General features: G+C 41.4%; 1 protein-coding gene across 1 annotated transcript in view; it reads left to right on the plus strand.

Annotated features, from left to right (window-relative positions):
• LOC127641076 (unconventional myosin-IXb-like) overlaps positions 1-23,280 on the plus strand; it is a 58,344-nt gene that overhangs the window by 1,485 nt on the left and 33,579 nt on the right. The window contains 1 exon segment of the mRNA XM_052123840.1: positions 10,864-11,760. Within this exon segment, the coding sequence (XP_051979800.1) occupies positions 10,924-11,760 (837 nt within the window). The 5' untranslated portion in view covers positions 10,864-10,923.

The following is a 23,280-nucleotide window of genomic DNA, read 5'->3' on the forward strand; positions in this document are numbered from 1 at the left end:
GAGAGGGGAAAGGCCAACGCAGAGCGGCAGTGTGGGAGAGAGAGATGAAAAAAAAAAAAACGTACTCGCCGGTTCTCCGGTACACCGTCGCATGATCCCCAAGCACTCCTCCACCCTCTCAGGCGGATGACAGCCGCTTCTCCCCAGGCGGACCGGAGTCAGACTCACGACCCCCGGCGGTCAGAACGCCCCTCTGCGTTCTCGGCGACTCGTGGGGACACTTCTCCGCCCCTGGCAGTGGCACTACCACTCCAGGCGGTCGGGGAACACTTCCCTCCTCCCCTCGCAGACGGCGGTCTTGCTATGACCCGTCCGTGTTTCTGGGAGATGGCAGGGCTCTCCTCCGCCCCTGGCAGCGGCTCCATCGCTCCAGGCGGTCAGGGAGTCCAGTCCCCACTCGCCTCGCGGACGGCGGCCGTTCAACGCGTCCGGGTGGTCGGTCTACTCCCTCCCCCGGTGGATGCAGCGGCGCTCCCCTGGGTGGACTGCAGTGTTGAGGACTCCGCGACGGGCATCCCTCCTTCTTCCTGGGTTTTGGCACCACTGTAAAGGGATCAATGGAAAGGCGGAGGCGAGAACCGGCTTGACAATATAAATAATAGTTTTAATGATAAACTTAAAAGATAAACGCACACATGACGGACATGTCCGTACTATCTCTCTCCCGCACGATCCTCTGCAGTTGACCTTTATCCCTCACGGAGGCTTAATTAGCCTAATACTTGACCGGGTGTGTAGGATCACGACCCGGCCCCACTCTCCGCCCTGCCACATTATCTCATTGCAGAAGTAAAATAGGACGTGTGAACGGCATTTAATGTTGACTCTATTCATTTGTACTTTATGAAACACAAAAGACGGGAAGGCCTCGTATTGGGAAACTTGAGTGACTAGGCGACATGAACAGGAAGCCGATTCTTGCTGATGAATGTAGACATAGTCATAGGAGTGTTTTCTAGACGGTCGGCTTGTTCCTTGTCTTGCACCCTTCCTAAGTCTCTATTTTAAAGGGTTATTATACAGTTGATAGTGCTGCCCACAAAGCTTTGTTGTCGTTGTTTAACACAAGCACCATATTTGTGTCGGCATACTATTGAAAGAGAGCCAAATATCTCTATTGATTGTATGGAATTCGTTTTTAATGTGATTGATACATTTGATGGGATTGGTGTTATAGAAACCAAGCTTGTCATCATCATGTTTCTATGTGAACAATGGTCCAATTTCAGTGTTGACAAGCAAATGGCTCTTTTAAGAGTTTTGCAAAGAAGTCGCCTTCCTCTCATAAATCTGCAAGATTTGCAGATGCCGATGGGATGCTTCTCCAATTTAGTGAAACATCCACCATGGTATGGTCAGTCATGTGTTGTACTGCGGTAAAGATAGCCCTTTAATCTAGATGTGCTCCAAAGTGGTCTGACAGCAATGCATCATGGGTGTGCCATGTTTTAGGGGTGAGGAAAGATAAAAGAAGCTTTCAATCTGACTTCAAGCAACAACCCAAAGTTTGTGGTGCGGATTCTAGATGACGCACGTGGGGTAGGAGAGGACGGAAATGTATAAAGCCGTTCTCTAGCTTTAAGTGAAGAGGGCTTTGGCGGTTTTCTCCCGTCTTGCTGGTAGAGTCTGAGCTTCCAGTGTTTATAAATAACCATAATTATAGAGCACATAAGAAATTAGTCTGGCCATTTGGAGATGGTTTGATGCTGGTTTCCATTAACCCATTTTCAAACGAGGCTAAACAATTTTGCAAAAATGTTTTATTTTTTTTTTTGGTCTTTTGATGATTGGATGAATCGTTCACCCAAAAAGGAAAATTCACAGTTTTAATGTTTTTTTTCTGTGCATAGTTACCAAGCTTTTGCCATATAGAAACGTACACACCTAATTAATGTGATTATCTAATCAGCCAATCGTGTGGCTGCAATGCATATAATGTATATCGGCCATCGGCTACCCTGCTGTCTTGAGAACCCTTAATTGGCCAATCACTAAGGTTTTCGGACATTTTTATGTTATTTTTGGAGCTAGCCAGCCGTGGTCACTATGAGCTGTCTGTATTTGGAATAAGTTGGGTAAAGTCTCCTGTTGTGTCTCCTGCATGTGGGTTTGGTTGAAAAAATGAGAGTAACAATGGCAACATTTTCATTCAATTTTGAGCTTTACACTAAAACAACTTCACATCTGATTGGTAGAGTAGACTATTTATTGACTGGTCTTTAGTCAGAGCTTTAATGTATATGCTCATACTGTCCAAGAGATAAATGGGAGGCTCAATTTGAGCTACTGTTTTGAGTAAAGAACAAAAAGCAGAGGTCAACGGGTCGATAATGGCCTGGTTTTAACGTCCACCCACTCACTGTTGGGCTGCCCATTGATCTCATACAGGAAGTGCCTTGTCTGGAGTGGATGGAATAGTTTGAGTGCCAGGGACTTCATAAAACTCCCCCTCCATCAAGAGTCGAGCTCATTAACTGTAGCTGCTAACCTCTGCACAGCTGTGAACTTTCTGGATCGCTCAGTGTTGACTTTTGCTTGATTATCGACGCTGTTTGTTTAGTAGTGTGGAAAATAATGCTCCATTTTATTGTTCATTTGATATAAATACAATGAGAGATTTTAGCTCAAGAAATGGCCCATTGATTCACACCAGTTTCATGAGAACTTTCCAGAACATATTTTTAACCCCAAAATCAATATCTCACAGGCAAAAGTACAGTTGAACTCAGAAATTTACATAAGAAGTATGTTTTTATACTAAAGAAATGGGAATTTTATATTTCTGCATTACAATAATGGGTATTTCAGGGGAAGTGAGATAAATTGTCTTCAAATCAATTGATGCCAAATATCCTAATGGTATAAATGTAGGCTTGAAATGCCAAATGAGATATTGATTTTGGGGTTAAAAATATGTTCTGGGCAGTTCTTGTGAAATTGGTGTGAATCAATGGGCTATTTCTTGAGCTAAAATCTATCATTGTATTTATATTAAATAAAGAAGAAAATGGAGCAATGTTTGCCACCTTACTAAACAAACAGCGTCGATAATCAAGCAAAAGTCAACACTGAGCAATCCAGAAAGTTCACAGCTGTGCAGAGGTTAGCAGCTACAGTTAATGAGCTCGACTCTTGATGGAGGGGGAGTTTTATGAAGTCCCTGGCACTCAAACCGTTCCATCCACATACACTTAGGTTGAAGCCATTAAAAAAAAGCCATCTTATTTATTTTATAATTTTCTCCCCAATCTGGAATGCCCAATTCCCAACGCATTCTAGGTCCTCGTGGTGGCGTAATGACTCGCCTCAGTCCGGGTGGCGGAGGACGAATCTCCGTTGCCTCGCGCATCTTATCACGTGGCTTGTTGAGCGCATTACCGTGGAGACCTAGTGCATGTGGAGGCTTCATGCTATTCTCCACGGCATCCACGCACAACTCACCACGCGCCCCATCGAGAACCACATTATAGCGACCACGAGGTGGTTACCCCATGTGACTCTGCCCTCCCTAGCAACCGGGCCAATTGGTTGCTTAGGAGACCTGACTGGAGTCACTCAGCACGCCCTGTATTCAAACTCGCGACTCCAGGTGCGATAGTCAGCGTCAATACTCGCTGAGATACCCAGACCCCCAATTAAAACAGCATTTTTAATCACTCAACAGATTTAATATTGGCAGACTACAGTTTTGGCAAGTCGTTTAGGACATCTACTTTGTGCATGACACAAGTAATGTTTCCAACAATGGTTTTAATTGACTATAATCCCAATTCCAGTGGGTCAGAAGTTTACATACACTAAGTTAACTGTGACTTTAAGCAGCTTGGAAAATTCCAGGAATGAAGTCAAACCTTTAGACAGTTAGCCTATCAGAAGCTAACTGGTTAATTGTAGTCAATTGGAGGTGTACATGTGGATGTATTTTAAGGCCTACCTTTAAACTCAGTGCCTCTTTGCTTGACATCATTGGCTAATGGGTCTTCCAAATGGACAATGACCCCAAGCTTACCTCCAAAGTTGTGGCAAAATGGCTTAAGGACAACAAAGTCAAGGTATTGGAGTGGCCATCACAAAGCCCTGACCATACTCCAGTTACACCAGTTCCTTCTGAAGGAATGGGCCACATTTCCAGCAACTTATTGTGAGAAGCTTGTAGAAGGATACCCAAGTTAAACAATGTAAAGCTACCAAATACTACCAAAGTGCATGTAAACTTCTGACTTCAACTGAAGTCGTCAAGGCGAGGCTGCCGGGTGATGCAACATTCCTTTTGGATATGCCAGCTAATCCTGGAGCTCGTGTAATGACTTGGAGCACACAACCAACAGAAACAATGACTGGAAAGCACTTAAAAGAGCCAAACTCAGTCTTATGGCTAGAGTCGTAATATTAGGAGATTTAGGAGTTGTAGTTAACATTTTCAAGATGTCTCAGAGTGGAATGGAATACATGATGCAGCTTTGGATTCTGTTTGACAGCTCTTTAATGACTTTTGCCGTTCTAGACTAAGGTATATATGTTTTCCCATGTGCCGTTTCATCTCGTGCACAGTTAAGTGCTCAGTCTTTCAAAGTATATGACCTTGAGTTTGTTCGGACGTGTTTACCGTTCAGGCGCATGTACCAATGAAACACTTAGACGTGGAATGTCTGCATGTCTTACGAAAAATGGGCTGCATGAAGACAGTCCATACGTGCTGTGCTAATGATGAAAATTGTGTTGTGTATACTGTGCGTGAGGCGTAACGACATGCATAAAACCAAAGTAGCTATACTTTGGCTGTAAGGGTTGGTCTGGTTTGATTCTGCCCTTGCTGGTAGATGCCATATTTACCTTATTTTGCTGGCAGAAAAACTTTGTCCATTGGCAGCCATTAAAAAGTATCCAATTAATGCAGCACAATTTTAAGCAACATTTCAGTCGCTAATATTCTATATGATTAAAGTAGCTGTTTAGCAGTGACCAATGTTTTTTCAGAGGACTCTTAAAAGTGTCCAATGGATATTGTTCTCTGTTTGCTGTCTTTTACGTCACAGTTCAGGATAGTCGCTAGTGAAGGTTTGGGACTGTGCGTTCTATCAGTAAATTATGGTCGATTTTTAATTTTTGGTTGAACTATTCCTTTTAAGTTCCTCTTCATGGTTTTACGCATGTGATGCGTGTTCTGCTTAGGAACTGAATGCAGCCTTTGGATCATAATTAGCAATTCCCCTTGGACACAAGTGACCTTTAGGATTGGAAATGTAATCTTATCCGTTTGACATAATGCCGTTTCATAGGGCTAGAACGTCTATGTGGCTAGTCACTAACTAACTGCACATTTTTCACTTTGAATTGTATACAGAGAGTTTAGCCAGGAACGTTTAGGAGGCCCATGTTTTCTCAGAGACTGTTTGCATGCAAATAGCCAAGACTGTGTGGATGCAAATGCTGCGCCCATTTTGCAGTGATTCGATAAAATTCAAAACAGTCTAGAGATCAGAGCAGGTCACATTGCAACACCATCGTGCAAAGGGACTTTTGTAGTTCTTTCCAAATAAACTGTTTTAGTGCTGCTTGTTTTTCTGATGAACTTTGTGGATGGTGAAACTTGAGCTGGAGCACATATGTGACCATTTGAGATCAGGTCGTTGAGATTGTCGTCCCGCTGTGGAAACTACTGACTGTGTTTTATTTTGTTCAACTCATACTGATGGTGAATTGCTTGACTTACTACCGTCTCTTCAAAAGTGCACAGAATTAACTTCCTTTTTATGAAAATTATACTTAATTACTTTCTGGTCTCCTGAAGTTCAGGATGAACAGTGGTTTGGCTATATTTAGCTTTCAGAATTTAAATTCTGAGTACTATCTTGTTGATGCACGTGCAGCTCAATGTTTATTATTAAGGTCAAAGTATTCTTCGGTTTTCCACGTCCCGCTACATCTTGCAAGCACAGCATGCATGACGCAAATTTCATCATGCAGAAAATCGCTTGGACATGCATTTAAGTTGGGACCCAAGCCATATCTATCTTGGAGACTTGGCGGCTTTTTGCATTATTTGCATTATTTATTTGGTGAAACAATTTAATCAGTGCATGTGTTTCCTAGGAATTGATCCAATGACCTTGGCATTTCTAGCACCAACAGTTAATCTACAGGAGCATTATTCCATCTGTGCCCCATTCATATTACTTTAAATGCTCCATTCTGATTCTGAGTGAAAAATATCCAGCAAAGGCCTTAAACTAGGAAATATCAATCAGTCTAGAATGACGGTAGTCTGCAGGGAACCTCATCCTTCATGTGGAGGTTTGTCTTTCCCTGCCCATGCATCTGCTAAAAGACTTGCCTCCCAAATGGAGGTGATCTTTAAACAAAAGCCCTATTTCTGTTTCAGCCACACATTATGCTTCAACAGTCTTTTCATTCAAAACGTCTTCAGCTACATCTGTTATCCAGAAAGAACCTGTGAGTGATTTACCTCCGGGCCTATTTTCTTCCCTCCCACGGGAGTTCAGCCAACTTGTATCTCTATCTGAAGGAAGTGTTGAAGGAGGCCTCAACGGTGCTTGAATTGTTTTTTTTCTTTTTTTTTTACTGTGAAACACGAAGAGCTGGTTCCTCTTTAGTGTATCAGGAATCTCTGAGAATTCGCTCCCGTTGCCCCCAGTACAGGCTAGGCTAGGGTGCCAGAAATGCGTTTGTTTTTGTGCCAGTTGCCGTTGAGTGTCCTTTTAGAAAACTGTTCCTAGTGGTGCCAAACTTGACTGTTTCCTTTAACTGTGTTGCAGGATTTCTTTCATTCTTGTCTTTGCAAGGAGTAGAGCTGCACAATTAATCGTTAAAAGTGCGATCTGGATTCAGACACCCACACAATCTCATTTCTAAATGACCAATTCTGCAATATACAGTATATTAACGTTCCAGTGGCATGCATTTGCAAGGCGGTCAAATTTAAATTCAAAATTCATCCCACGCTGAATAAACTCAAATGCCAGCACAGTGCTTTACAGACTGCAAGGTGCAGCCACGATTAGCTAGGAATGTGAAATAATCTGTTCAGTTCATTATTTGAATAGCCATGATGCTACAAAAATACCAGCATTACGTACATAAGATCTGACTGAATTCACTTCCTGTGAGCTGCTTGATTACTGCCGACTGTTTTTAAACGCTCACATGCTTGGATCTGCCCATGCACTTGTGTCTTGAGCTGAATGCAGCGCTCCTGCACGAGACTCTGCGCTTACTTAAGCTGCATACTTTCTGTTATAGGCGTTCAGGCATTCTTACTGCATCAAATATGTATTCATGTAGATTAATGTAGAGTAAAGAGTGTCAAGTAGTTTGGTTTAGCTTTAAATGACCTTTTCTCATGTTTTATATTATAACTTTTATAAATGTTTATTGCTACTGTTGCAATCTTAAATGACTGTTTACTCTATTCTCTATTTAATTACTGGCTCTTGAATATATTCCTTTACAAGCTTAAAGCAAGTTTTACAAGCGACACTGAAGGCCTCATTGTTTTCATTTAAATTATTCATATTTATAATTTAAAAAAAGTTTGTGAAATAACAGTGTTTTATTGCATAGTTGCTTACGAGTGCAATTGCAAGTTAAAATAGAACTGTTAATGAAGCTTTTTCTGCACGTTTTGCTTTTTACTTCACATATGAGAAATAGGGACGCACCGATACCACTTTCTCTTCCGATATCTGAAATCTCAGTATCGTCCGATGCCGATCCGAAACCAGTGTTGTTGTTTTTCGTAATCAGTTTAGACTGTCTATACCTCACTGAGTGATGCTAATTAAATGTAAAGAAACACACACCTTGAACTACACATTATTTCAATATAAATGTACAAACTATTAAGAAAAACGTTATTTTAATTTTAAATACAACAGTAATATTTCTCAACCATGCACCTTTAACTTTAAAGCCCTCACGCTTTTATTTTGACATTCTGCTCTCTCCAGGACGTCCTGTATGTGTCTGTTTGTGGGCTAGTTCACAGTAGTTTTATTCGCTTCTTATTCAAATTCTGGTCAAGTGCCGTTCTAAATGCATAATAAGTGAACCGAACTATTGAGCATCTACATCTGAGATGTTGTTCGTGAGTAGCGCTCAAATATTGCGCTACGCGTGAAGGCTAAAAATAACCGCGAGTGTGTGTGAATACAGCAGCGCCATTTAATAACGTGCTGGAGCTGCACGTGCATTTGATATATTTACTTATTAAACTGTCTTTTGTGATTCACAGAGCTATCGCACGTCTTCAAGTGACTTTGAATAAAATGCACGAGTCATATGAACTACTTTAATGCTGTTTTTATTTGGGATGCACCGATTGTGAAATTCTGGGCCGATAACGATATTTATTATAACGTTTAATATAACCTTCTTTCAAATAACAAAGTTTCTGTTTGTGAAAAATAACCTTTCCAAGAGCCTTTTTAGCCTGCTATACACCTGCTATACAGCAGAATATTTCACTAAATCAGACCAGACAGTAAAATACTCCCACACCACCGACATTTTCTTGCACTTATTGTGCACGGCATCCGTTGCCCTCTTACGTCATGCCAGAGTCGTGTCTAGCAAGTGGCTGTGGGTGATATTACAGCACCACCTGTTGGATCTTCTCCGAAACTGCAGCTGGGTAGGCAACTGTTGTCCAAGTCGACCGCAAATAACCAAGACATATAAACTGATAAACATGAAGTCATCGAGGCGAATATCGTCCTATACCGATGTTTGGCCGATACATCGGTGCATCCCTAGTTTTTATGGTTCTTTTATGTCATTTTTGGAGCTTGACAGGCACGAACATGACTAACGCACAGTATCGGATTTGGATCGGGCTCGTCGGACCGATACCTGATTCGTGTAATATCATCAGTATCGGTGCCGATCCAGGTATCGGATCGGTGCATCCCTAGTGAGAAACAGGTTAAATTGTGTTTGTTTGTTTTATTATTATTATGCATTTCTTGTGTGTGTGTGTGTGTTTTTGCGTGCGTGTGTGTGTGTGCGCACGTGCAATAATCACAACATGCTGTTTGGTTAATAATGTATTCGTTGCACCTCTTGTGGACTTAACATATCAAATGTATATATTTGATTAACAACTTTATTTCATTTCTGCATAGATTGAAATAGAGAACCTCTAGTCAGTTATATGTTACTTTAATACCCTTTTGTAAAGGTTTTGTCACTGAAATAAATATTTTTCTTCAGAATCTTTATTCTAAGTAAAAAAAAATCATGATCCTCAATTTAACTAGAATCATGCAGCACTGGTAAGGAGTCAACCTGGCAGAACAGCTCATAATGGAACGTAATGATGATGCCGTTTCTGTGGTCTTGGAATATTATTGATTCTGGTTATGGTCAACAGCCAAGTTCAGAGGATGACCTACTTTCACCCTTCTGAGTAATCCAGGCTGGAAACGTTTAAACCGTTCTTCTCAACATTTTACAGAAATGTAGATTTGACATTGTATAGCAAATTTGGCTAATTTGTTGGTGTTTTTTGTGCAAGGCGAAACAACCAGGGGTGTATGATGTACCGGTAGGGATGTCCCTTAATATAGTTCACTATTAACCAAGATTATAAATGACAAATAAGTCAAGTATACCTCAATATACATTTTTGCTTATCACCCAGCCTGAGATTTTAGAGAACTATCTTCATTTTCCTGCAATTCTGTGAATAAATAGTTGTCAACGGTATGGAAACCATCTGTTTTAAACCAAGTTATACCTTGAAACCATTACATAATGGTGACGGAGGCTCTTTTCGTGTTCTACTGAAGGATGAGTTAATAAGGGCATAATTTTCATTTTTGGTCGAAGAATGTCTTCACTAAACAGGAACTGAAGACTCGCACTTTAAAGTACTTTGTGCAGACTGAGATATGCTCTGTGTATGTTCAACCACAGTGTTGTTTGGAAAGATTTTTCAAGTTCCCTTGATTCCTCTTTTTTTTTGTTTCTACAGAAAGACCGTAAAACCTTGTGACAAGTTTAGCTTGCAGTGCAAGGATGCTGTTGCTATGCTGATATTGACGCTTGTGATGTAGCAGCTGTGGTTTTGTGTACTGTATGTATTTAGAGAGATGTGCTGTGTATTACGAGCCAGTATGAGGGGGCAGATTCACAGCCGGACATTAACTATATGAAAACATTTTGCCCCACAGATGCAATTTCCAATTTTTGCAAGTTTATTACAGGGACATGCTTTAGGTAGATGAAATAAGTGAGCTGTTTAGTCAGAATAAGACTCCATGGATAAAATGTCCTGAGCATTGGAAGCAGTTTCTAAATGTAATCAAAGAACACCATAAACATAAGTGTAAATATTTTACTCAAATGTGCTGTTTAATGCTCTTGAGAGATGTTTATAGCTTATTTGACTGTGAACATTACTTGGGGCGGCTGTGCCTCAGGTGGTAGAGCGGGTCGGCTGCCAATCGCAGGGTTGATGGTTCAATTCCCGGCCCACATGACTCCACATGCCGAAGTGTCCTTGGGTAAGACACTGAACCCCAAGTTGCTCCCAATGGCAGGCTAGCGCCTTACATAGCAGCTCTGCCGCCATTGGTGTATGATTGTGTGTGTGAATGGGTAATTGGGGCACAGTGTAAAGCTCTTTGGTAACCTCTAAGGTTTAAAAAAGCACTATATAAGTGTAGACCATTACAATTACAGTTGGCTCTGCTTTCTTGTACTCTGTTATAAATAATCACAGTATTATTGTATCTTGAGCTAGATTTCAATATATATTATTGCCAGTTCCCTGTTGATTTCCACCCCAGTTTATCAGAATAGTTATTCGATTGTAGCGCTAATTCCATGCATCATCTTTTCCAGGTGCTAGATGGTGGTTGTAAAGGCTCTACGTAATGCTGAGCGGACTTGTCCTTGGTCAGAATGAGTATCAAAGATGGCGATGGAATGACTAGCCAAGATGGAAAGGCCTACGAACTTCAGATATACCCCCGCCTCTCTCTGGAGACGGCGCCATGTTGCATACTCAAAGTCGCCAAGGAGGCCACAGCCGCGAGCGTCGTTCAGGATGCGGCAGCAAACCTCGGTCTGGACGCCTGCAAATGCTACGTCCTGGCCGAGGTGAAAGAGTGCGGCGGGGAGGAATGGGTCCTTGAATCTACTGACCTTCCAGTGCAGCGGGTTCTTCTTTGGCCACGTAAAGCCCAGGAACAGCATTCTCGGAACGAAGGATTTTACTTTCTCTTGCAGGAATGCAATCGTGATGGTTCCATCCGTTATGTGCACCTGCCTGCCATGGCAAACGAACAGGACTCCAAGAAACTGGTTGCTCGCGGTTTCCTCCCTCCAAGGCCGGATGACTTTGAAGACCTCTGCAATCTTCCAGACCTCAGCGAGGACAGCATCTTGGTGAACCTTCGCGATCGCTTTCAAAAGAAGAAGATATACACATATGCTGGAAGTATTCTTGTTGCTATCAACCCGTTTCAGTTTTTACCCATTTATAACCCGAAATATGTCAAAATGTATGAGAACCACCAGTTGGGCAAGCTGGAGCCCCACATTTTTGCCATTGCTGATGTAGCTTACTATGCCATGCTGCGTAAACATGTCAACCAGTGTATCGTTATCTCAGGAGAAAGTGGATCGGGCAAAACGCAAAGCACTAACTTCCTTATTCACTGCTTGACGGCTCTGAGCCAAAAGGGCTATGCCAGCGGCGTAGAAAGAACCATCTTAGGCGCTGGACCAGTTCTGGAGGTAAGATCAAATCACTTTATTGTCACTTAACCATATACACAAGTGCAACAATGGGTGAAGTTTTGGGTGCGTTTCCAAGCAACATAGCAGTCATAACAGCGATGAGATATACAAATGTATTCAATGTACAGTATACAATACAATATGGAATATACAGTATACAATAAAAGTAGTAATTTTGTTAAAACAAAATGTGCTGTATTGACATTCAGGCTGTCGGCTGATAGTCAGTTGCCAGCGTGTTGTTAAGACAGAATATAATGTATTACAGTCCAGTGTGAGATTAATAAAGCACAGTGCTGATGTATATTGATCGTGAGAGATCAAGAGTTCAAAAGTCTGATTGCTTGGGGGAAGAAGCTTCCATGGAGTCGGCTGGTGCAGGTCCTGATGCTGCGGTACCCTTAATTGGACCGTTTGCAATTGTCAACCTTAGTGACAACAACAATGGCATGTCAGTTGTCAATGCAGGGTTTTACATATAGAGCACCTTTGCATTAGTTTCTTGCATAGCATCAAACCCTTGGAGACTTGCTTCTAAAGAATAGCTTTGGAATTGTAGGTTCTGTAAATTAACTCTACTTTTAACAATTCCTCTTAACAACCATGATCATAACTTAACCTCAGGTCTCACAGTCTTCACTGTAAACTGCAGCTTTGTAGATAAGATATTTACAGAGAGCTTTCCCGCAAGCCTGTGCTTGACACGCAGGGCCACAACATTTTAAACTTTCATAGCTCATGTTGCAATACCAACTACATCTGCATCTAGAGGTTTTCATTTGGGGGCTCATGCCTGATGCAGCTTTTAGGTCATTTTCTTTAAAGTTATCTCTTGTTGACATAAACCTGTTAAACCACAGTCTGTTATCTTGCAAAATATCAGCAGACACCCACATCTTAACCTGATCTCAGGGTGGTTATGGCAATGTCTAGATTATATTCATTTTGCTGCAGAAGCTATCGTTACTCTCTAGTACTTCTGTTGCACTTGGTGATTTGGGGCAAAGGGGTATTGTTGGGATGAGAGTTGGGGCAAAGGGGTATTGTTGGGATGAGAGTTGGGGCAAGGGGTATGGTTGGGATGAGAGTTGGGGCAAGGGGTATGGTTGGGATGAGAGTTGGGGCAAGGGGTATGGTTGGGATGAGCGTTGGCGCAAGGGGTATGGTTGGGATGAGAGTTGGCGCAAGGGATATGGTTGGGATGAGAGTTGGCGCAAGGGGTATGGTTGGGATGAGAGTTGGCGCAAAGGGGTATGGTTGATGAGATTTGGCGCAAGGGGTATGGTTGGGATGAGAGTTGGTGCAAGGGGTATGGTTGGGATGAGAGTTGGCGCAGAGGGGTATGGTTGGGATGAGAGTTGGGGCGAAGAGGTACGTTAGGATGAGAGTTTGTGCAAAGGGGTATGGTTGGGATGAGAGTTGGGGCGAAGAGGTACGTTAGGATGAGAGTTTGTGCAAAGGGGTATGGTTGGGATGAGAGTTGGCGCAGAGGGGTATGGTTGGGATGAGCGTTTGTGCAAAGGGGTATGGTTGGGATGAGAGTTTGTGCAAAGGGGTATGGTTGGGATGAGAGTTGGGGCGAAGAGGTACGTTAGGATTACAATTATATTGTGGGCATTTGATGTATCTGTGCTTGGGACTGTGCTTGTGAAAATGTTTGTTTCCTACTACGTAAAATATATTGTTTTCCTTCCGTCAGGCTCCAAATAATGTCAAGAATCTTTAGAAGTATCTAAAGGCAAACACGGCCAGAACATATATTAGACAGGAGGAAAACTTTGTCCATAATTTGGCGATAATTCTTGGCGGTCCAGACATTAAACCCCTTTATGTACTTGCCCTTATATTTACAGTGCAATGCCATAAGCATAGGTAAGACCAAGGATGGCTCCTCATTTCTGTGGTTAGGTCAATGTAGCTATTCCATCTAAAAAAAACAAACAAATGATAAAAATAAGTTAATTAAATTTAGTTTAGTTTTACAATGCAATTATGTAAACGAACTTCAAGCATATGGATGACCATTAACGTTAGTCACCATCGAAGGCCGTTTTTTATCCATGGAAAACCCTGAAGGAGTACTGTTAGGTTGGGAGTAGGGGTAACAGAGGTTTATTTGTCCAGAGTTTGCTGTTTATTTTAAAATTTGTAGTTATAGGCCAGATCTATTAAACGTACCAAAAAGGAGTAGTAATTGATAACCGTGTCTGGTTGACTTTTCGGCTGAGTGTCAGTTCCAAGATCTACTTATAGCATTATCAAAACTTTGCACATTTGTTTAGGCCTACATCTTTTTTTGCCATCATTAAATAGCAATCTATAAAGTGCATGGGCCATTGGCCACCCTGCATTATGGATATCGGTATCTAATACTTTAATTATTTGACTTTGAGTTGGTCCTGTGACAGTGCATGATACACAATATATATTATTAAGAATGGAAATTCATGTTCTGTCTTTTTAGTCGTAATTCAGGCTCTTGAAACTGGATAGCCATTTTCTCCAAGCCAGCAGTCTTGGTATTGCTATTAGTAGGTAGTTGCATTGCAGTTTTATGATTAGTCTCTCAGCCAAATCTTTTTGCAACCAGCCCACATGGCTTCTGACACTCACACCTCTACCAATTTTGACTTCACACGTTTCATGTACACATGATGTAATGAGAAAATTCTCAGCCTTATTTCTTATCTTAACCTCCTTTAAAGAGCAAAGTTCGCTGTCAGAGCAAGTAGTAAAAAACATCTTGAAAAATTGCAGGTTTTCTTGACGCTCCTCTCTGTGTTTGTGGTTTTTAAAAACTAGAAGTCATTTCCCCGCAGTCAGCAAAGTCATTGTCTCTTGGCAAACGCATTTTCAGGCTTCATCACAAAATATTCATGCTTTGTGTTTGTGGTGAGCGAATCAGTCTGTGAAACTGGTAAATTGAACTTTGAGAGCAGAACTTATGATTTCATCCAGACGTTTTCAATGATTGTAGTCAGATCTTGTAGAAGTTTCTCTTCCTTATATGGTCTTATGAAGTTCGTTTGTGTCATCTGTCTTCCAAGACTATCAGTTGGTGCTCATTTGTTAAAAAGGGCAAAATATTCTGTTTGTTGTTAGTGTCTGGTATCTTGCAGTACAGATAGATGTTCCAAGTCAATGCTGAGTTTCTGTTTGTGCTTCTTAAATGTACTAGAGGTAATGCTTCACAATATGATACACATTGTGATGTCATGATTCAATACGCACCACCATATCATAAACCGATTTTTGATTGAGTTTGTGCTTATTTATGGCACTTTTCCACTGCATGTTACGGCTCGACTCGCTTTACTTTTCTGAGCTTGCATTTCCACTGCAGTTTAGTGCTGCCTCAACGTGGGTGGGATTATAGGCTGATCGTCATGGTTGTACCGCCTCTACTGCCGTGACATCATCTTAAACACGACACAAACGGACCAAAACAATAACACGAGCGCTAGTTGTTAGCTGCTAGCTCATTGTGCTGCATAAAGCAGTTGTTGCATGGTGATTTTACACAAGTGTAACAGTTAAATTGGTCTGGTTGTTTTAGAAGCTTTCCAGTAGCTGGTCAACTAAATAAAGTGAAGCTTTCAAGCAGAGTAACAAAACTTCCCATCCTCCATCGTGGATCAACGCCAGTCCAGGACACTCTCCCTCCCATTGCTCGCCGGTTTAGATAGCGTCCATTTGGTCGAACCACTTCCACTTTTCCTTGATAGTTTCTGTAGTCACTTAAGTCTTGTTTAACTTTTGGTAGGTCCCTACACTGTTGGTAGGTCCGGTGGTAGCCGTGTGTCGCCAACAACTGAGACACTTCCTGAGAGACTTTATTGTTTGTTTCATTCGTCGCTAACGAGAGGAACGTCTGCACCTCGTTTATTGACCACGGCGGGGTTTTTCGCAAAGCCATTTCTTTTTACAATTCGAAAGTCCCATGAACACATGATGCTACTATCGCTGTTACTAACTTTAAAACTAGCTGGTTCATGTTGCATGTCAGAAATCCAGTGACTGCGGTAGTGACGATTCTCCCTGACCAATCAGTGATCTGCAGGATTTTGACGTCACATTTAGTATCGGCTCGGCTCGCTTGGAACCTCGACCGAGGTGGTACTAAAATAAGTACCAGGTACCAAGTATTATCCACAGCGGGAAACCCCCAAAAAGCGAGTAGCGTCGAGGTCAAGTGGGAAGTGGAAAGCCCCTTTACACAACCTCCTACATTAATGAAATGCAATGGATATGGTCTCTGATTTCCTTCTACCAAAGTGCAATGCGTGGAAACCAGGTGGAACAGTTCAACTGTTGTAATTCTAGTGAATCCTGCTTTGTCACTTACTGAAGAGCCTCACCCAATAGCAAATAGTTTTATTGTCCACGTTTAGTTGCTGTAAAACCTGGAAAGTGACTCAGAATGTAAACTGTAATTTTATCCTCTTTTCTATCTAAAGCGACTCAGGGGTTGCACATGTTATTGTCTTTGTTTAAACTTGTATACGGATTTGATGTAAACAGAAAAATCATCGGCATCTATTGTCGTTGACTGACACGTCAGACCGGTTTTCAGTCATTTTCTCTTCTTTTCAACTAAACAACACATTTTCGTAATCCCCCTCCTACAGCTGGATTGCTTGTGTGGAGCAAATGCTTAAATGCATATTTGACCTTTATGTCAACACTGGCTTACTAAATACTAGAAAAGGTTCCAGACAGACTATATGAATTAGTATGATCTACTGTAATCTGTGTGCTTTTTGTTTTTATAGAGCTGTTTGACCCATTTATGTAGTATTTCTTGAAATACCCTACAGGAGAACAGTTTGTATCCCTCATGCCAAAAATGTTTTTCCTTGCTGTGGATGTGTGCGTGGCTTTGAAAGCATTACATCATTGGGCATGAGAAAACAGGAGTTTGCCACAAACCCTGCAAACTACTTGGTTTTTAGTAATTTTTAGTGAGCAATTTGGTTGCATATTTAGCCTTAATTAAGCTATCAGTTTGGACTAGTTAGTTTGAGGTCAGGTGTTGGTTTGTAGTTGGTTATTAAGTCAAATTGATTTACATATGTCCCATAAATTAATGAAAAGTCTTACAATAGCTTTGGTTGCAGGGTTGAATGGTAGATCTTTAGGCCACACGAATACATTTTAGCTGAGAGTGCGTTTGTTGACCGTGAAAACTGAGCTTTTCGGAAACGTTGTCTGTGTGTTGTTGTGTGGACGTAAAATGGAGATATCTAAAATAGGGGTGTAACGGTTCGAATTTCTCACGGTTCGGTTTGTATCGTGGTTTAAGGGTCACGGTTTCAGTACGGTTTTGTATTTGCTTTGTTCAGATCCAAAGAATAATCTATTTGTTAACACATTTGGTAAAAACAATCATTGTTATACAACAGTAGCTCTAGTTTAACCATGACAATTGTAGTAAAATCATAGTAACCACAATATAAACATAGTTACTGTCATGGTTACAATCTATAGTCAAATCATGATTACTATATAGAAACTACAGTATTGCTGTTATAAAACCATGCTTAATTTGATCAAAACCATAATTTCTGCTCCGGAAACTATGGTGACCGCAGTCATGGTTACTACAATATTACTATGGTTATTTTTTGTTTTGGTCCTTAACTAAAAATCAAAATTCTCTAATTAGTAAATCAACATTTTAACTTAATACCTGCACTAATACGCTACATGCATCAATATAAAGTGCACTTCAGACTCATCTCAACAATAACCTTGCTATTAGAATGCATGCGAGAAGGGATGTTGTGATAATGCTGCTTCCCCATTCGTGGAAATCCCACATGAACACCCCAAGCGCTTCAGTTGAGTGCCTGCTTAATAATGGAAGGGAGTGTGTGCAGTTTCGGCTCATCCGCGGCGCTTTCCCTGGGTGATGTCGACGTAAATCATTAATCATGTACCTTAATGCCATTAATCAAAGCGCATTATTGACACTCGCGACAGATTAGAGCCGCGCAAGGAAACAGGAAGAACTTGCGTGCACGTTTGAATAAACCCTCACGTGCATTATTGACATATATTAGCGGTGTACAGCACTCGCGTCGAGTGATGTCTGCAAACAGTGCCTGTTGTGTAAACGTCTACTGACCATCGCTGTTGTAATTGACTGTAAAAAGAAGCTGCGGGCTTCTCTATCAGTGTTTTGTTTTCTGCATATGCCATTGTAACTAAACACAATGCTTGCGGAACTGGGATGTCATCAAGTTGACCCAAGTGATACACAGGTGCAGGGTATTCATTTAGGTGCATTAGCGGAGGTTGTAACTGTGCCAACGCTGTCTGTTTGGCGCTTTGTTTTCTTGACTGAAAGTCGTGCTCCAGATGCGTCATTAAACGTGAGGTGAACCGACCGCAGTGCCGATGCTTCCCGAATGGGTGGCACGGGTGGCAAAAAATCGAAATGGCATGGTTCGGTTTTTTTACCAAGAACAGTTACACCCCCTAATCTAAAAACGATGGCGTATTTCGTGTATGTGATCCATTCAACCCAAAATAATCAAGATGGTGGCCCATATTGATTGTTGTTGTTGTGCCTGATATGTACTTTGATAGAGTTAATGTTACTTTGCACAACCTTCTCATTGCGTTCCTTCAAAGGTGACAGGAAGTTTACTCTCGGTCTACAGAACATGAGGACGGTTGTGTTTCACAACATGGAACGCCGAATTTCCGCATTCGCTGTAAAGGGATTTAACAGTTTTCAAACGTTTCAGTGCGGAAAAGCAACTTTTGGAAAACACGAAAACGCCATTTTCAGATGTATCCTAATTAACGTCGATGTAGCCTTACAGTCAATACCACAGTCTTGGGTATCGCAGTTTTAAAGGAATAATCTGTGTTTAATACAAGTTAAGATAAATCAACCGAATCTGTGGCGTAATGTTGATCACCACAAAAATTCGTTTTGAATCGTCCCTCCTTAAAAAAAAAAAATATTATTTTATTAATTGCACACTTTTTTTATTAGGTGTCTTTAACGATTATGTACTTAAGCATAGGAGTGGTGGTGGTGTAGTGGTCTAAACCACATAACTGGTAAACTGGTAATCAGAAGGTTGCTGGTTTGATCCCCACAGTCACCACCATTGTGTCCTTGAGTAAGGCACTTAACTCCAGGTTGCTCCGGGGGATTGTCCCTGTAATAAGTGCACTGTAAGTCCCTTTGGATAAAAGCATCTGCCAAATGCATAAATGTAAATACGCACTTAAAAATGTATCATGCACATCGGTGTTGTTGCATTGTACCGACATTTATAGTAACTGCATTTAATTACATCTGTAGTTTCAGTTAAACTTTAACCTTAAACCTATCCGTACCTTAACCTCAGTAGCAGCAAATGTGAGTCTTGTGAGAGTTTTGCAGAACAATATGTAATTACACAATACATGCGTTGTATTGTATGCTTTCTAATGCTAGTACATAGTAGTTAGAGACACCTAATTTAAAGTGGGACCACTTTTCTTAATGTAATATCAATGCGGTCGAGAAAGTCAAGACCTCTAAGGTTCGACAGGCTAGAATCACAGTTTAAAGGGAACACACACACACACACACAAGCTGATTCAAAATGTTGGATCAAAATGTGTCTGTGACCATATCTAATAGTTCAAAGAGTAAGGGATTTGTCATGGGACACCAAAGTGTATTTTTTATTTTATATCCTCCATCTCGTTCCGAAACTGCTCTGCCAACATTTGTTTTTCGTACGTTGCTGAGCAACTGCATGTGGCTTTCGGTCACATGTAATGCTCACAGATGAACACTCGAAAGTAATTCAGCTTTACAGACAGGAACTTCCCTCTGACTGATCTGTCCAACAGGAAGCAGAATTTTTTTGCAACAGGAAGTGGTAGCGGTAAAGGCTTCGCTCCCCATTGGCCGATCTGCGCACAGGGTGCTGATATTCGACATATTGTTCCTCAGGAAGTTCACAGCTGTAATTGCTATTTTTTGGCCATTGTTTATCTCTTGGCTTTGTGTTTGCCTTATGTGTTGCATTTTGGGCTGTGAGGTAGATGAAGCTATTTTTGGTGGAGCAAGATGTAAGACTACATACGTTATGGGACATGCAGAATGTGGACAAGTGTTCAAAATTAGCTTAAGAACCCTTTGGGTTGTTATAACAAGCACATTGGAGGCCAAATAACCGAATTTGACGCAAACGGGGTACAAATTTTAGGGGGACATTTTGTTTAATTCCGTCGCCATTGGCAACTCCAAAAAAATATGGTTGCCATTGACGTCCATTGATTGTGATGGTGAGCCTTACATGTGCTTACACAATTCACATATTCTTGAGAAAATTAAACAATCTATTTGTTAGCATTTTGATTGTAAGCTAATGAATTGATGCCTGTTTTTGCATGAAGTACACTTGTTTTTAATAATACTACTACTGTGTCAACAATCTCAACGTGTGCTCTTACGCACTGTCACCAGTTAACCCAATTATCTTAACAATTAAAGCGTCTTCCCTTTGTGTTAACACTGAAGACATCTCGGTTGAAGAAGTCGCACTGTTCACTTGAGATGCCGAGAGTGTCCTGGCCTGGTATTTAGACGTGATTGTTCCAAGGCCAAATATAGAAGCGGCTATATTTAAATGTCATGTGAATATCCCGTAGTGTTATGTGTGAGTAATGGGATTCTAGTGGCCTTTTCATTAAACCTCACTCAGAAAAGGGTCTTTGTGTATTTGAGACACTGTATGGATGACTCTGGTTTCAGTGGCCGTTAAACCAGTGACGTGAATGTGTTGCTTAGACGACATTTATGGATGGAAATAATTTGCAGACTTGCCCGTCTTCTATGTTATGTGCAAGTTTTAAAATACTTTCTCGTATTCCTGCTTGGGGCTGGGCGAGATGGCCAAAATTGTTATCACGATGTTCTTTCAAATTGTTCGATAGCGATCAAGTTTGAATATTTTTACATTTAAAATTACATATTTTTATATTTCTTTAGATTTTGATACCCAAAGTATGGGGGCATAGAAGCCCTTGTGACTGTGGAAGGATGCTGTATGGAGGTACATGGGTACCCCCTGAATGGAACATGTTTTGGTTTTGGGTTTTTTCCATTTTCTCCCCAATTTGGAACGGGCAATTCCCAATGCACTAAGTCCTCGTGGTGGCGTAGTGACTCGCCTCAATCAGGGTGACGGGGGACGAATTTTAGTCTGAGACGTCAATCCGCGCATCTTATCACGTGGCTTGTTGAGCACATTACCATGGAGATGTAGCGCGTGTGGAGGCTTCACGCTATTCTCCGCGGCATCCACACACAACTCGCCACACGCCCCACCGAGAGCGAGAACCACATTATAGTGACTACGAGGAGGTTACCCCATGTGACTCTACCCTCCCTAGCAACTGGGCCAATTTGGTTGCTTAGGAGACCCGCCTGGAGTCACTCAGCACGCCCTGGGATTCAAACTAGCGAACTCTAGCGGTGATATCCAACGTCTTCACCATTGAGCTTCCCAGGCGAAAAAGACTAGAGATGATATGTGATTTAATTTTCACAATTACAACAGATATCGATTTGCTTATTATTAAAGGCTAAAGCTAAATTTAGAAGGGAAAAACGTTATGGTCTAAAAGGTGCTTTGGAACCACGTTAACATACATGTCTGCACACATGCAGGTAAAAGAGGTAACACGTGTGGAGCAGGACAGGGCAGAAATGAAGCGTGTTTGGTGCTAGAGAAACATATTCAAGACGATCAGAGCTGGTGTACACAGAACTGTTTTGTCACGCTTTTCACTAGAGACGCAACCGTTCTCATGAAGTCTTGCAGTGCGGATGGAATCAACCCGGTGTTCGACGTAGTCTAATCGTTAGTAAGGCAGCTAGCATTAGCAAGTTCATCCAATCTGACCATACTTTTCCACTTGCGCGTTTTGAGCGAAGCTGAGAGAGCATTTTCAGTTTCTACGGAAGCCGAGCGCCACACTCGGAAGGTGGATTGTAGGATTGGCAGCGGTGCGGCGCAAGCGCTTTCCTAGCGGATTTCTTAAACGCAGCCTGAGAAAGCCGAACTGCTTTTGTTTTACACGCATTAAATATCGAAAATTCCTCAATAGCTTATTATCGTTATTGTGGATTTTTTTAGCGCAGTAAATATCGAGATAGTTTTATCGCCCAGTCCTATTCCAGCTTAACATGGAGAAACCACTATAAGAAAGCGATTGTTAGGCTGAATCCCTTTAAAAGTGTGAACACTTACACTTGCGCTGTTTAAACCAGCCTCAAATGCAACATTCGTTCAATCAATGGCGTGACTTTGGGGCAGAACTATGTTTGGTTGACCAATGGAAGACAGGGAGTGTTCAAACATCTTGTTTAAGAGTCGTCAAGTATTTATGCATTCATTTGGTGTTCCTAGTGGTGCCGAAATTAAGGACTTCACCTCTAACTATTGCAATACAGACAAATCTGTAACATTTAGAGTCAATTCATATCTTCTCCCCGACAGCACTCATACTTCACCCAGACGTCTATTTGATGTGTGTGTTTACATCTGGAAGTAAACCAGACGTTTTCTCTCGGATAAGGCTACGTCTACATTAATCCGAATACATTTGAAAATGTTATTTTAATTTTTGAAACGCTCTCAGTCCACACGGCCGTTTTAAAGAGTTTTCCAAAAGTTGCACGTCTACACTAAAATATATGATAATGCTTAAATCCCCCGACTGCGCATGCGGAAAATCGGCATTCCGCGTACGGGCTAAAACGCAATCGTCCTCGTGTTTCGTAGACGAACAGCAATTCGGGAAATACTTTGCATCACATTTGAAGGAATGCAATGTGAAGGTTGCCAAAGTAACATTCATCTTTAATAATGCTCTTAAAGTGATAACGCCAACAACACGAAGACGACTTCGTCGGAAGTTTAAAACGTCGAAGGTTGCATAAAACTGTTTTAGACTAGTCTTACTAGTTAGTCAGTTTAGAGCAGTTTTATGAAACCGGCCCCAGATGTGAAGTAGAATTCGATGCTTCCCAGATTAAACGCTCTTAAATGGACATCTCAGAAATATACGTGTGCTATCTTGGTTTCTAAACGTAACACTTTTTGGACTTCCGGTAAACTGTCGAATCGCCGTTGTTGACTCTGAAAACAATGAGGCACGATCTCGTACAACATTAGTCACTCGATGGCTTTTTAAAACATGGCAGAAATGGAAGTCCTGATTATAAATGCTTTGAAATCTTTCTTAGACCACAGACTGTACCATGAAAGAATGGCTGACCTGCAGAAGATGGCGATATAAAGACAATCCCTGAAATTACTGGGATGTGACCTGAGTTGTTTGAAGACCGTTTTAGCTAAACGGCAAGTCTGTAATTAACCTTAAACAGGACGTATTGTTGTCAAAGTTTAGCAGCATTTCTATACAGAACTGGAGCTTGTGGATTGGTCGTAGGAATCTGTGGGGAGCCGTCTGCAAAATAACAACAATGCTGATTTA

This window comes from Xyrauchen texanus, chromosome 50 (genome assembly GCF_025860055.1).
Source record: "Xyrauchen texanus isolate HMW12.3.18 chromosome 50, RBS_HiC_50CHRs, whole genome shotgun sequence".
Taxonomy (NCBI): Eukaryota; Metazoa; Chordata; class Actinopteri; order Cypriniformes; family Catostomidae; genus Xyrauchen; species Xyrauchen texanus.